This window comes from Alternaria ventricosa, assembly GCF_023758065.1.
Source record: "Alternaria ventricosa strain BMP 2768 chromosome Unknown scaffold_9, whole genome shotgun sequence".
Taxonomy (NCBI): domain Eukaryota; kingdom Fungi; phylum Ascomycota; class Dothideomycetes; order Pleosporales; family Pleosporaceae; genus Alternaria; species Alternaria ventricosa.
Window position 1 is genome coordinate 537,338 of NW_026055689.1, and position 15,560 is coordinate 552,897.

The window sequence follows — 15,560 nt, forward strand, 5'->3', positions numbered from 1 at the left end:
TTTGCATGCGATGCATCATGGTGATCTTATTCCCGTGCTGCTCGCCGTGGAAGGATGACGATCGGTTGACGTCTTCGCTCGGTGATCGACATCGCCCATTGCTGCTGGACATGACTGAGAATCATAAGAACGTTGCGCGACTCCAGGATTTCGTAGAAGTGCCGTGGTCAGAATGCGCACTCTTAGTTGTGCGCGCCATCGGAAGTGGCCGGCGAAGCTATCGGGGACGCGCTTGCTATCACGCATCAGCATCGCGACTTCCGTCAGTTGCCGGCGCACTCCGTCAGCAGCCCCAGATATCCACGAATCCCTCTGAAAATCATTACTACGGCGATACTGCGCAGAGATATTTCGCGTCTACTCGTCTTCTAGCCCACTGTTGCTCAGGGTTTGCTGTGCTGATCGGGCGAGTTAGTGCTAACGGGCTGGGTTATCCCCGCATCTCAGCTCCGGACTTGGCACCGTCACAAGCTTGGAGCTCCCCTCCCCCGAACGTGGGCCTGGCGTTTACCATTCACGGCCAGCCGACTAGCCTGCATCAGTCTGCCGACCCAGAAGATCCTCGGCCCAGACGTCAAGATGGGTGACGTCTGTATCATGAATATATTATCTGCCGACCGCCCAGCCCTCTCCGCACGCTGCATACCCCATTGCGTTCCTCCCTTCGTACCCTGAGTACTCGAACATATCCATCAATTGTACCAGACATATACACATTTCACAATGGCAGCTAGCGCTGATAGTATCCTGCGAGAGGTCAACATCCTCGGCGACCTCAACGACCAGAACCGTCACATCCTCAGCAAGGACGCCTGTGTCTTCCTTGCACTCCTCCACCGCACATTCAATGAGCGCCGGAAGGCGCTGCTTCAGCGACGAGTAATCAGGCAAGCTGAGCTCGACAAGGGAAACCTTCTCGACTTCCTCCCAGAGACCAAGCACATCCGTGAGAACGATGCTTGGAAGGGCGCACCACCCGCGCCAGGTCTCGTTGACAGGCGCGTCGAGATCACTGGCCCGACCGATCGCAAGATGGTTGTCAATGCCCTGAACTCGAACGTCTGGACATATATGGCCGACTTTGAAGGTATGCAATAGACACCTCGACACAGGGAAAACGCGATAACTAATCTCTACCAGATTCATCTGCACCAACATGGGACAACATGATCAACGGTCAACTCAACCTCTACGACGCCATCCGCAAGCAAGTCGACTTCAAGCAAGGCGAGAAGGAGTACAAGCTCCGCACCGACCGAACACTCCCCACACTCATTGCTCGCGCGCGAGGATGGCATCTTGAGGAGAAGCACTTCACCGTTGATGGCGAGCCCATCTCTGGTGGGCTGTTCGACTTTGGATTGTACTTCTTCCACAACGCACACGAGCTTGTCAAGCGCGGAGCGGGACCATACTTCTACCTGCCCAAGATGGAATCGCATCTTGAGGCGAGGCTGTGGAACGATGTATTCAACCTGGCGCAGGACTACATTGGCATGAGGCGCGGAACCATTCGCGGTACCGTCTTGATCGAGACCATCACCGCTGCCTTCGAGATGGACGAGGTACGTTCATTGCACGACTGATATACATGGATTATACTGACTGCTACCTAGATCATCTACGAGCTCCGCGATCACTCCTCAGGTCTCAACTGCGGTCGCTGGGATTACATCTTCAGCACCATCAAGCGCTTCCGCCAGAACCCCAACTTCGTCCTCCCCGACCGCGACTCCGTCACCATGACCTCGCCCTTCATGGATGCCTACGTCAAGCTTCTCATTAAGACTTGCCACAGGCGCGGCGTTCACGCCATGGGTGGCATGGCTGCTCAGATCCCCATCAAGACAGACCCGAAAGCGAACGATGCTGCCATGGCCAAGGTGCGCGCCGACAAGCTCCGCGAGGCACGCGCTGGCCACGACGGTACATGGGTAGCTCACCCAGCCCTTGCGGCTATCGCGAGCGAAGTCTTCAACGAGCACATGCCTACGCCCAACCAGATGCACGTCCGTCGCGAAGACGTCCATATCACCGCCAACGACCTCCTCAACATGAACGTACCTGGCAAAGTCACCGAGGACGGCATCCGCAAGAACCTTGACATTGGTCTCAGCTACATGGAGGCCTGGGTCCGTGGTGTCGGCTGTGTACCCATCAACTACCTCATGGAGGACGCTGCCACAGCCGAGGTCTCAAGAAGTCAACTGTGGCAATGGACCAGGCACAACGTCGAGACTGCCGAGGGCAAGAAGGTGACCAAGGACTACGCGCTCAAGCTTCTGCACGAGCAGGCCAAGGCACTCAGCGACAAGGCACCGAAGGGAAACAAGTTCCATCTTGCGGCCAAGTACTTTGAGGGGCAGGTCACTGGAGAGGACTACGCCGAGTTCTTGACATCGTAAGTTCAACCTCCTCTTCCTTACTTGACAACACATGCTAACAATATCCCAGACTGCTCTACAATGAGATCACAAATGTAGGTGCGCCCAAAGGAGCCGCCAAGTTGTAGTCCACACTTTGCGTAACCTTCAACTTTCTTTATGTCTCTGATATACCTTGTAACCTTATACCAACGTCCAGACCCTGAGAGTCTGTAGCCAAAACGAATAAAGTTAATAAACCTCACTACCACTACCCTGCTTGCACCCGGTATCACTCAAGCATGTGAACGTAAGCTAACGCGGCTACCACAGGTCGGTTCCCCGGTTGCGGCCTCGAAACTCTAGGCGGGCGTGTGCCGAGGTATGATCCAGGCGCTCGGATCTACAGTATGTTGACGGTAGAGATGCGCTTGGAAGAGCGTGGCCAGACTAGAGTGGAAGAGGGGTTGACATGTGAAAGACCGTGGTTCGAATAGTATATCATGGACAGTAGAACAGTCGGTCTAGCCATATCCTCCGTGGTTGTACCTGTGATATGCATGCTACTACTGTGACAACAATATGCCTTGGGTGAGTCGTCGACACATGGTTAGACTGTGTTCGAGAGAGATCTTAGTCGTGTCAAAACCATGATGAGGTGCAATGGAGACAGGACGGGATTGCGAATAATGACTGGAAGAAAAGAACGTTCACATGAACATTTGAAACCCATGATTCGTAGTCTCGTGGTATCTAGAGAAGTGGCGTTATCATGCCGAGTGCATTCAGTGTCCCGCGACTATGCAGACCAGATACATGACTAAACACCCATTTTGACCTGACCAATGCACCGAAGAAGCCCCAAATATCACCCTTACTTCCTGAGCAGACGCTGGTAGAAAGCAAGCTCCTCGCCCTCGAGGACGTAGCCGTCGCAGCGACCGCTCTGGCCGGGACGGGAAGAGACAGCGGCGTACAAACGACCGGCCTCGAACTGCTTCTCAACAGCGTTCTCGATCTTTCCTCCGTTCTTCAAGCGGTCGGCCTGCTTCTTGGAGACCGAGTTGGACTTCTTCTTGTCCTCCTCCTTCTCACCGGCCTTGGCCTGCCTCCTGCGGCCGAGCGAAGAGCCGTAGTGGGCCTCGTACCATTGTCGGAAGGGGGCGGCATCGATCTGGACGATAGCGGAGCGGGTCAGGGTGTTGGTACGGACGAGCTCGTTGTTGGAGGGGTGGTAGACGACACCGATGACACGGGTCTTCTTGGCGATGCCCTCGGAGCCCCAGGAGAAGTTGCCGGCTTCGAGACGAAGAGCACGGAACTTGCGGTTGCCGCCACGGGTGCGGACAAGATGGACACGCTTTGTGCCAATACGGGTATTGGCAGGCTGGCGGCCCTTCTCGAAAGCCCTGAAGCCATGTTAGACATGACTAGAGAAGCGATCGGGTTATGCATACCTCTTCTTGCGGTAGTATGCGCGCTTCGCACCGGACGCGGAACGCTTGTGGCGAGAGTCTCGTGAGATACTGGCGAGTGTTAGTGGCTGCAGCGGAGTGGGGGTGAGGGAAGGATAGATACCCCATGATTGCGGTTGTTCAGAAGACGCTGTGTCCACAATCAAATTAGCCTTTGCTCTCAGTTGCAAGTCGACGAAGCCGCAGCATTGTTCCAGCTGCCCGAAATGCCCCCCGCCTTGTACTGCCTGCTGTGGGAGTGTAGATATCGAGCGACTCGCGTGCGACCATACAATCCATTGGCGGAGGCTGACGGCGGCAGAACATTCGCGGGGCAGCGTCGATGTCGCAATGTTGAGCGGCTCCGTATAATCCAGTAGAGGGCGTTCTGTAAAGCGTACCTGATGTTGGGTCTCCTGGTGCAATCTGTGTTGTCGTTGGGGTTAGTTGGCGCTTGTCAGAAGTCGAAGAGGAAATTCACGAAACTCATTTTCGCAGCTGCGTTGGTGCCAAGATACGCTAGCAGTAAGCGAGTCCTCCCCTCCTGCCATCACCAGAACATCTCAACGAACGTTACCAGTACACATTACTTATGCGTGATAGTCAGAAACATAGCCTGCGCTGCTGGGGGTTCGATTACCGGGGCGCGTTCAATCCTCGACCGAAAGACAAGACGACCAGGAACACCGCGCAGAACCATCAATCACCACACCTGTGATAGCATGAGAACGTCAGCCATAGATGGTCATTAGAAGGTTTGTCGCCTGGCTAACTTTTGAAAAGCCGCTCATCTGTCACGAGATCGATGTCGCTCCTTCTTCGAGCGCTGCAACATGCTCCTCCGCCATCTCTGCAGCTACTAGCTACACATGGTTCGCCAAGATTGTATCTTCCTCAACGTCCACAGGTGCAGCTGGTCCTCTTATCGCATTGGATCGGCAGTACGGGAACCAACAATCCCAGAAGATGCCAGTCTTTTTGCGAGAACGCACGTTGACAGCAGCAGTATGCTACGATGACGATCTCGCGGCCACAGGTGCTTGTAACAACACTGTCTATCGTTTCATCCTCTTCAGCCAGCTTTTTGCATTGGTCCCTGAGTTTTACTAGATGTTCAACGTCGAAAGCAGCTCAAAGATCTTCCCTCGGCCAACGAATTAAGATCCGGTACCTTGTGTAGCTCGGAGTGAGCGAAGCACGCACCGGCAACACGCATGAACTTCCCGCTATCACCCGTGAAAGCAGCTGCGTGATCAGGTTATCAACACTACAAAGACTCTTCCGTGCCCAGAAAGATGCGATCAGCAGGACAGTGAACGCGTGTGGAATGACCCTGGTGCGATATCGAGGGACGTTTCTAGCGAGCACCTAGAAACACCATACATGTCCTCACCACGTGCGTTCAACCTTGCATCGAAGGTTTATCGCCTAGATGGGCCCGGCTGAATGTCACATACGCCACCCGCGACGAGCGCTTCGGACGGGGCCTCCGCAGCCTGCATGTTGGGTCGACAAGTCACCTTTACATTTGGGAAGCCATCGATAACGTTCGAGTGGTCAATAGCTGACTTCTCTTGCGTCATCGGAAATGCGTGTATACCAAGTTTGTATTGAGATCTCAGGCTTGTACTACGGCTGTGTGACAGAACTACGACGATCAAGCTCGGCCAATGTCACGTCAGGTTGCGATGAGCTGACAAAAACGCTGGAGATGACCAACACATCATGCGCATTAGTGTGCTGCTCGGGCACATGGCATTTCTCCTCGAACCCTGTCCTAAAACTCCTTCGACCTGGTTAAAGACTTCTATCAGAAACCTGCGCGATCGTGACTCGTCCGTTCACAAGCACCTCGTCACTTTTGTAGGCAGCCCGGGTATGGTACATGGGTTGCGGCTCGCTAAGGTACCTGGAAGGAACCAGTCTCTGGTAAACATCCAGCCGACGTATAGGGTTGCGTTCCCGCTCCGGGTAAAGCCATCTCCGCATTCGGGCGTTTCCAATCGGCACAATCGTAACCCCAGAATCCAAGAAAGTCTAATCAATAGCAATCTAAGTAGATGTTGTGTACCACAGTCCTAGCCTTTATCTCAGTCACCGGCCATCTCCTCGGTATATGTAGGACGCGGAGATTTTTGATTCATTACCTTTGATTGCTTGCTGAGATCCTGCATTAGGTGTTTTGAGAAGGGCTGTCACCTGGGTGAAATGTAAGACTGTATCATCTGTTCTTCGCAGTCACCACTCCCACATCATGGCTCTTTGAGAATATTCTGTATCTAAAGTCATGTTCATTATGTACTCCGGTGCCGACCTCCGGTTGTGTCATGTCTTGTGCCTATGTGTGACTTGGCTAGGCGTTACATCCGCGCTAGGACAGGCGGGTATGCATTAGCTGTTGGCCTTCATAGGACACTGGAATCATTCGCGCTGACTTTCATACAGAGCTAGCCGACTATGGGTCAGCAGTCGCCTCGAGAGTCGAGCACTCCGTGACAGCGGAACCAAGTGAGTGGCGCTGACTAGCCCAATGTTCTATGGCTGATCCGACATGTCGTGTCTAATAGACTCCAATATTGGTGCACCCACAGATCCTGCACCTCCACTAGACCCAGCACCTCCCTCCAACGCAATACCTTCGCAGCAACCCGAACTCATTCACAGTGCTTCGCTCTCGGAGCCAAATCTCATACCCTCAACCCTAGCCCCGCCTGCAGCCATACCAACTGCGCCATTGCCGATTTCAAACCCATTGCTCATTCCTACCGACGGACCACCGACGGATGTGACGACTGTGTTGACCACGTCTCAAGGAAATGCCACAGGGACGCCGCCAATGCTGTCAACAGTTGAAGGGTTGAAACCAATTCCGCCAGCCGCAACACAGATTGGAGACCCGAATGGGCATCACGAGATCAGCGAGCCAAACTTCAGTTCTACGCGACCGTGTCGAGGATGCTCACCAGTGTTTGAGATACCTGCTACAGGGTGGTTGGATAACCCAGTCGGAGAGCAGCATGGCTCCACTATACAAGAAGAACAGACACAGGCGGCAACAGCAGACCCTCCGCAGGTTACGATATCAGCTGGGATATCTGACATTATCATTGGCCAAGCTCCCAGTCATGGTGACTTCGTGATAGGAAGTTCTTTTACTCTTATACCTGGTCAGGTCGTTACCGTTGGGGACACACCTGTTGTGGTAGAGACTTCAGAAGGCAGAACCAGGATTGTCGTGGGAACTACTGTCATCTCGCTGCAACCTTTTCAGCCTGCTATCACAGACGCGCCCATGTCGCAACCACCGGTCCTACTTCCACCACTTCTCATCATCGGTACCGAAGTCATTGCGCCCAATGCGCAGACAGAATACGTCATTGCAGATCAAACTCTTTCTCCTGGCGGCGAGCCCCTGACTATATCCGGGACAACGCTCATGCTCGCACCTTCAGCGACGGCACTCATCATCAACGGCGAAACATCCAGTATCACTCCAATGTTCGGCAACGTGTATACATCCACAGTCGCAGCTGCATTGACTTTTAAAGACCATGTGTACACGCCAAATCGCGCTGGCTACATTGTGATAAGTCCTGGCACAACTTTGGTTCCTGGAGGCGCCCCCATTACAGTTGACGGCACAACGCTGAGCCTCGAGCATAGCGGAACTGCTGTAGTCGTCCAGGGCACTACAATGAGTCTTCAACCGGTCACGACAGTCGTCACATTGACCAAGGGGCCAGATGCGCTCGGGACAGGCTCGGGTGGAGATGGCGGGAATGTCCATGGGCAGTCGACTGGCAACGGCTATGCTTACCCCACAGGAGAACCGATCATCGCGGGAGCGACGCGGACTGGTAGTGCGATACCAGAAAGTTGGCTTGGGGGCTTGCTGTTGCTGTTATGGTGGGGTATGGGGTATCTTGCAGTCCGACTATGAAAGGGTTGGTGTATTCGCATAGATTGAGTCTGTATATGTTCGCGCGATAGATCTCTCTCAATGCATCCGGCGGCGTTTGACTTGGGATGTTGACCTAATTACAGTTTCGCGCTGTAAGATCCGTTGGCCATTCTTGTGAAAATGTGTGTATACTTCAGGCTGGCGATTGCGATGGCTCCATGTTAATGGCGAAACAGCTTAGTGGTAGACGCTGGAGGGCGGCGCTGTAGCGATGAACGCAGTCATCGTCGGTGGCACACCGCGACACTCGGAGTCACGATAGTCGTCAGATGACCCCTTCGCGGCATCGAGAAAGATCTGGCAACACGATCGTGAGCTTGCGGAAAAATCACTCACTTGCTGTCACACCACACCCCTATCCACACCGTCGTCACGCGCCCCAGCGCTCACCGAACAAAAAATTCTCGTCGCCAAACCTCCAAAGGCATTTCTCTAACAGTTAACGGACATGCGCCCAAGGTAAAACACGGTCTTTACGTACAAACATCCACTCCCAGTGCAACAGCAGCGTCTAGACTAAAAGGACCCAAGCAAACTTGGCATCCGACGGGCAACTCGGGGGCGGGAAAGGGCCTGCGTGGATCAGGTACACGCCGTGGTGCGACGGAGTGTGGCAGCCAATAACAGAGATTTTCCCCGCCATACCTCCAAAGGCAGTCTTCTAGCAGCTAACGGACACGACCGAAAACTCGTCACCGCGCCTTTACACACACATGCGCCCTGCCAAAATTAGCCGCCGACGGGAAACCATCCGGCGCGCCTTCGGAAAAGACGCACCAGGGTAGGGCGTGGACACCTCATTGTCATGATGATGGTGGCACGGATCCTCTCACGCCCTGTGGAGGTGTTCGTTGACAAGAATTCTGTGGGTTTGTCACCCCGCAGCCAATCAGACGGCCGTGTGGCCTCAAATCTCACGATCGTTTCGTCGACATGTGCAGGGCGTGCGCAGAGTGTGCTGAGTAAAATTTTGGCAAAGGTTTGGTCCCAGGGCGTGACCGGTGATGCTTGGCGGGTGTCATAGAGAAGTTTCTGGGGATGGGCTGGGGGAGTATAAAGGGATGGGTGGGTACGTGAGGATGAAGGCATCAACACAGCAAAGCATACCACAGCCTCCAAGCAAAGCTACTACTACAAGTCATCGATCGACTCTCGAACATCTACTTCACATCGATCATCACCACAACACAAACCACCACCACCAAAATGACCAACTTCCTCTCCTCCGTTGCGGCACACGCAAAGGCCCACCACGAGAGCGTCAACGCTGCCTACAACACCTACTACACCGGCTCCTCCGCAACTACCCCATCAGCCTCCGCACAAACATCCCGCAACTCCTCCATGGCGGGCCCTTCCTCCACTCAGCGCAACCCCACCAACGCCGCCAAGGCATGGAAGGCCATCAAGCAACACCACCGCGAGATGAACTCCGCCTTCGCCGTCTACTACAGCCCCGGCAACTCTCCCTCCGCATCCCGCAGCTCATCCCTCGCTTCCAGCCCCAGGCAGAGCGGCGAGGCTCCCCGCAAGGGCGCTGCTACTGGAGAGAAAGAGATGGCTGCTGAGCTTGGCCCAAGGAACTACCAGAAGGCGTGGAGGGCTATTAAGAACAAGGTTGTCGAGCACCACAAGAGCGTTAGCAACGCTTACGAGCAGACCTACGGCATCCACTAGACGCCTCGCTTGCTAAACACGGGGAAGATGTGGGGATGTAATACTTGGGATACGGAAAACGGAAAACAAAAGTGACTTTTTGGGATGCGCATATACCACTGGGATTTGGCTCGGTAGCTAGGCGTTATTGAATATGGGGACTGGCATTGAGATCTTGAGGGATCTGGTTAATATGAGAGAATAATAATATCATGATTGCGCAAACACTTCTATACTTCCACGAACGTTTATACTACGCTATTTACAGCCTCTTGATGTAGTCGACTCGCCGAAAATGGCACGAGAGCTTTTACCAGAAGCAACACACGTCTAGCCTGCCCCTTCACCCACGGTCACTTTCCAACCCTTCAACAGCTCGACATTCATTCCAGATGCTTCCAGGTACTTCCGCGTGTGCTCTTGCCTGTCTTTCACCCACGTACCGCCCTTGTCTATCCCCTTGCCACGCTTACGTTTCCAGTCAGCACCAGTCCATTGCCTCATCTTGCTGGTCTTCATCCAGTCTTTGAGAACTTCGTCTTGAACACTAATGCTCAGTATACCTTGAGGAGTGAAGGATATGCGGTTGAGACTTGGGAGGAATTTCGGATCAGGATGCGCCCAAAGCGAGTTTTGAGTCGCAAACAATGCATCGTGGATGTCTCGATCTTCGACACCGTGAGGTTGAGGGGAGGGATTAAGTGTCCAGACGTCGCACCCAAGCGATGGAGAGGCCTTCATCAGCCGCATAAGGGGAAGAACATCGAAGGGACGCTGTTCCTTCTTGTCAAACTTGTTGAAGAATACCGTAATCTTCGCAGGATGACTAACGGGCCGGGTGGGGATCCTTGGGTTGGAGATCGTCTTGTCGGGGACGGGATGGAAAGTTTCAAGGTACCCTTTGAGAAATCGTACGGAAATGTAAACATGAGTGAGACTATTTTGCAGCGAGCGGAACTCCCCGTGCAGTCGGCGGCATGTTTGGCCCAGTGCAAGCCAGTCTCTCTTTAAGCATCGAAAGTGTGCGTATTCGGCTTCATTTTGAAGGGGTGGGTAAAGATTGAGGCGAGCCATCCGATCTGTGTCTTGTGTATGCTGTTCCAAAAGCGGCGCGATCTCGCTGCACTTATAAGTTTCGTACTCTGTCTGCAAATCCCCAGTGGCAATTTCGTAGATTGTGTTCCGTATTTCTACAGGCTCATTAGATTCGTATGTTACAATGGGCTTGAATCTTATGACCTACCAGCTGGAAGAGACAACAACCTGTTGCTCTCATTGCTCTTGGCTGCTTCGGCGATACTGCCCGCATTTGGCTGCCCCAGCGCGGTCGGTGTGGCAGACCTCTTTGCTTTCGCGGCACGGCGGGATCGCTTGATATAGGAATCAGCGGGCCCAATGGAGCGCTTGCGTTTGCTGTTAATGCTGTTAGTCGTTGGTTCGATACACTGAGGCGCTCGTTTACTTACACCATAGCGGACTTTTTTCGAGTTCGAGTTCCTCTAAGCGCGATGGATGAGTTGAGTATTGCGGGTATTGTATCAACGTTCGGTGTGCGACAGTCAGATGGATCTGAGAGTCGAGGAATAGGGCCGCTTAAATGGGACCCAGGTAGCTCCAATGAATGCAAGTACTTCATATCGGGCGGCAATGGCTCGTGTTTGAGTATACATATAGTGAAATAACTGCTTAGATGAAGACTATCATGCCCATAGCTGCATACCATTCATTGTTTGATCTCCTGGCAATGAATCAGGATAATCCGCGCTCATATCGAAGTGGCTATGGTATGAGTGAATATGCGCATGGGCTATTCCAGTACAGTGAATCGCATTTCCCATCTTGCCATGATTTCTTCATTGTTCAAGCCAGCGGCCTTGAGGAACCGTAGAACATCTTGCCTTCTTGCTCTTTCTTTGTTCATCCGCGTGACAGCTCGTTGCGGCTGGGCGGGGAAGCTTATCGACTTTCCGTCCATCCAGTCACGTCTTGACACAGGAGCGAAGACCACTCTGAAAGCTGCGCTATACCATAGATCATGGTAGTTGTCAAGATTCCCCTCATAAACTCTTCGCCTCCCGTACGGACGAAACATGAACTTCGAAATAGTAAGGGCACCTTCCGGCGGCGCAAAGATATACTGGCGCAGAGGTTGCGCAAGAACCTTATACCAGTCCCCGTCTTCCTTGTAAGCACCCCAAACATTGCATTGTAGGGACGGTGCGCGGTGGAAGAATCGCAAGACTGGCATTATGTCATACATCTGGTGTGAATGGCGTGGTAAAGCAAGCGTAATGCGTGGACCCTGATAGTCCGCGGCAATTGCTGGATCGTCGCTTGGGTAGAATATTCTTACAAAGTTCCAGAACTCATCAAGAGCCACAAAAGGCTGCAGGCGAGCGCGCTGAAAGGATCGGTACTCTGTGAATAACGCGATAACAAGTCAGTGTATATCCATATACATTAACGAACACCAGACTTACCATGCATGAACTGACGTGATATTTGCCCAACAGCCAGTAAGTCTGTCTTCATGGCACAGTATCCATCATGTATCGCAGCTTGAGTGGCTGCGTTGACACGTCGCAACGGATCAGTGTCTGCCCACGGAATGACATTGAAGCCGTTCGGCGCGCTCATAACCAGAGGATATGGGCTATTACGTATTTGAGCAGTTGGAGGACCATGTGGATCTACTCCCCTACGCGTGATCATATATGGTCGATGAGTCACTACAAATTGATCGAAGAGAGCCTGATAGATCCTGTTCCTAATCTCTTCATGATGTTAGCACCCGTGCGCGTTGTAGAAGACGTCTTACTAACCTCCCGGAAATCTGAGAAGCAGATTGGTGGCGTTCACTACGGTGGCTGCTGCGGCAGCCGCTGCTCTTCTGGCACGTACTCGGCGAGTAGCCGCAGTCTCGGCTTCGCGGCGGCGCTTAGGACTGCCAGCATTAGTGATGTTATGACGCCATTATGTGGACATACGGCATATAAGATAGTGTTCAAGTGCTTGAATACAGGTTGTATAGATGTGTAATATTCGTTCAGTTTGAGGAATCGCATCGCACCACTACTTCAGAAGGGCTCGATGTAATTCGAGTAACGAACAAAGGATGCGAGTGTAAAACTGATGGCCGATAGTGGCTTTGTGGCTTTGTCGAGACGGGTCTATCAAGACTCATTGTTTGAGAACAAGACATTGCTTGGACCAAGCGCAGGAACGTGGATAATTTCAATCGATCCACATAGAGTCGCCTAAGTTGACAAAATCGTCAACCAAAACCCGGCCATAACTTTTGACCCTGGGTACAGCCATTTGTATGTCTTTTAGTCTCCCCTCATCAACTTGCATGGCATACAAATAGTCGTGAAGGCCAGAATCCTCGGCTGTGCGGGCGCTTGGCAATGTGGATTGGTCGAGACCGAGTATAGTGATGTATCCCGTCGGAGAGTTTGCGATAGCGACTACATCGCCACCATCAAAGGGCGCTGCCGTGAGCTGGCCTTCGCCAGTTCCCTGCCAGCTCGCTCGGGCAGCGACATCTACCACCTCGCCGGTTGTGACATTGAGGGTAAAGGCCGTAATGACTGCTTGACGCGAAGACTGCGAAAGTGCCCACAACGTGTTTCGAGACGCAGAAATAGCCAAAGATGACGAGTGAAACTGTGTCGCATCCAAGGAAGTAGGAAGCAGTTCATAACGCAGGACCGGAGTAGAATTGCTCACGAGACTGTCACCGGCCAAAGACACGACAACCAGCTCGTTTGAGTCCTTGGTGACGATGTACATTAAGGTTTCGCTGGGATGGGCGATGATTTGTGAAGCGCTTGTGACATTACCGAGGATATCAATACCCACCACGTCCTGCAAATCCGGGTCTTCGGACATGCGGAAGTTTGTGATTGACGTCAAAAGATTTCCGGAAGAGTGCGAGTCCAGTGCGTGCAAATTACGCCCATTGGGAGCCCATGCAATAGAGTGAACGTCGCCGGCGATCTCTTGGGAGTTTATAGTATCATATCCGTCTGGCGACACTCCAAAGACGATACTGCAAGTTCCGGTGCTCGCAGTGCCCCATATAGCCGTGTTTTGGACAGAAGATCCTAGCTTTAGGGACAAAAAGTTCGTAGTGTTGCCTGGATTGGTCAGAAGGATTCATCGGGATGTCATGATGAGAACCAACATGATGAGGGTATATCCATGGTGCCTTCGCTGATGAGTTCGTATGTCGGCGCAATCGAGTGGCGGGTCAGGGTTCCATCCTGCGGACGACTGCTGAAGAGGTGTTGCTTCGAGCGCTACCGAATAGGTCAACGGAGATAATCCTTACCGATGATTAATTCACGCACGTCGAGTGCCAAAGACGGCGATGCTCCACCTGCATCTCTTGCCTGAATCGTATACACTCTTCTGGAGTCATCGTCCGTCTCCAGCGAGTACAAGGCCTGCCCATTCGTAGTGCCGACTGCGAGATGGTGTAGTAGCGCGTGCATGGATGGTACAAACAGTACAATTGCAAGGAGAGTGAACATGGCGCCGTATGATGAATTGAGAACCAGACCAATATGAGTGTAAGGATATGGTTCTATCGTGTCGCGGTTTATCAGCATGTGAGCCTGCCCCTGCATGACACATTTCCGTAAAAGCACATTGTGGGGTGCAGCTGGTGAGAGGGCTTCCAATATCGAGGGCGAATCTCTGGTGATTAACCATGCCGGTAGTTGCCTCGATCTAATATTGCCCGAAATCAGTGGCGCCTGCTGATCACGCGCGCTGCCACTTGATAGGTATCGATGCTTGACGCATGATTATGGGTATGGTGACATGACTAAATCTCTGCGAATTGCGCGTGTCAAACATACGTATCTCGCGGACGCCCGGAAGTGGGGATGGTCATTGAGAAAGAGCAACTGTCTGGTAAGTCGGAAATCGTCACCACCGTTATTGCATCCAGATCGCAGAGGATTCGCGCGCGACGGCGATAACATACGTGGTCAAAAGGATGGCATCTTGCTGCTGAAATGAGGGTTGTGGAAGGAGGCTGGGACGCGCCCGGGCGTGCGCCGAGGCTGTACTGTTAGGCGCTAGTGGCGCTTACGTCATAACCGCGAAGAGCACCATCCCCTTTCCGTCCCTCTCGCGACAAGCTTTCGAAGTTAGAACCAGCCACTACGCGTCAATCCATAAAAAGGAAAAATTGAACACCGTAGAGCCTACATCAAGATAAAAATATGCAAAGTAGGTGGCCCTACGTAAACGTAGGCTCTAGGGTGTTTTTTTTCATCGTATGAGGTGGCATTGAGGATGAAACACCATTTTGAGGATTGACAGCGTTCTTTATTATTTGATTGAGCAATCGTGTAAAATGTACCTTGCATTCACCTGCTAATGGTAAAGGGACAATACAGCGCGCACGTCCATTTGCATGTACACCTGCAGTGTATGTTAAACTGCATGGTCAAGGAAAGCCTGAACATCTTCTGTATCATGCGAAGGCCCAGGCTCAAAATCATCGCGATAGAAACTTGGAAGAAGCTCATCTACCTCCTCCAATGCCAACCGCCGAGAGAATAGCTTCCGCCAAGGCCAACCTAGGAACCCACACAGAACACGTCCGCATTTCGCCAGTCTCCATTTAACAGACTCGTACTTTTCGTCGATGTACATTTGACAGCGACCGATCACCCTCGCAGGCAGCTCATCCTCGTCCCACAACAAATCCCAACGGCAATTCAGCAGAACAGCTCGAAATGAAAGACGCGACTTGAATTTTACCCCGTGATCGTGACGAAACGACTCAAGTCCAGGAGTGCGCGCAGATAGTGGTGTGTACTTCCATCCTGCCGGGCCCGCAGCGAGCGGCGAACAATTTGTATAGCTTACATGCAGTGGAGCCGGAATATGCGGACGCTGAAGGACCGGTTTACCACGAGGATTGGTCTTTGGATAATAGGAGAAGTAGTCCTCTTGCGCTGTTGGTTGGAGTGTCGGGTATGTTTCGGTCCGTGTAACCACGCGTGTGTTTGTTCGACCGTTCATCGTCCTTTGTACCTGTTCTTGGAACGATTATTCACGCCGTTCGTGAATGGTGAATAGGCGGGTGAACGCTAGGATATAGTACTG

At 52.6% G+C, this 15,560-nt stretch overlaps 3 protein-coding genes across 3 annotated transcripts; 1 reads left to right on the forward strand and 2 right to left on the reverse strand.

Annotated features, from left to right (window-relative positions):
* Positions 1-3,237: 3,237 nt before the first annotated feature.
* RPS8A (ribosomal protein S8A) lies at positions 3,238-3,946 on the reverse strand (the record flags this gene model as incomplete). The annotated part of the gene is made up of 3 exons (XM_049343761.1): positions 3,238-3,772; positions 3,821-3,889; positions 3,942-3,946. The coding sequence occupies 3 exons, from the start codon at positions 3,944-3,946 to the stop codon at positions 3,238-3,240; spliced, it is 609 nt and encodes a 202-aa protein (XP_049198994.1).
* A 5,038-nt stretch (positions 3,947-8,984) lies between these two features.
* J4E93_005843 (uncharacterized protein) lies at positions 8,985-9,455 on the forward strand (the record flags this gene model as incomplete). The annotated part of the gene is made up of 1 exon (XM_049343762.1): positions 8,985-9,455. One exon carries the CDS (start codon positions 8,985-8,987, stop codon positions 9,453-9,455), a length of 471 nt encoding a protein of 156 aa, XP_049198995.1.
* Positions 9,456-9,764: 309 nt separating this feature from the next.
* Positions 9,765-10,905, reverse strand: J4E93_005844 (uncharacterized protein; the record flags this gene model as incomplete). Its single annotated transcript, XM_049343763.1, has 3 exons — positions 9,765-10,624; positions 10,678-10,847; positions 10,901-10,905. 3 exons carry the CDS (start codon positions 10,903-10,905, stop codon positions 9,765-9,767), a joined length of 1,035 nt encoding a protein of 344 aa, XP_049198996.1.
* Between the last annotated feature and the right edge of the window lie 4,655 nt (positions 10,906-15,560).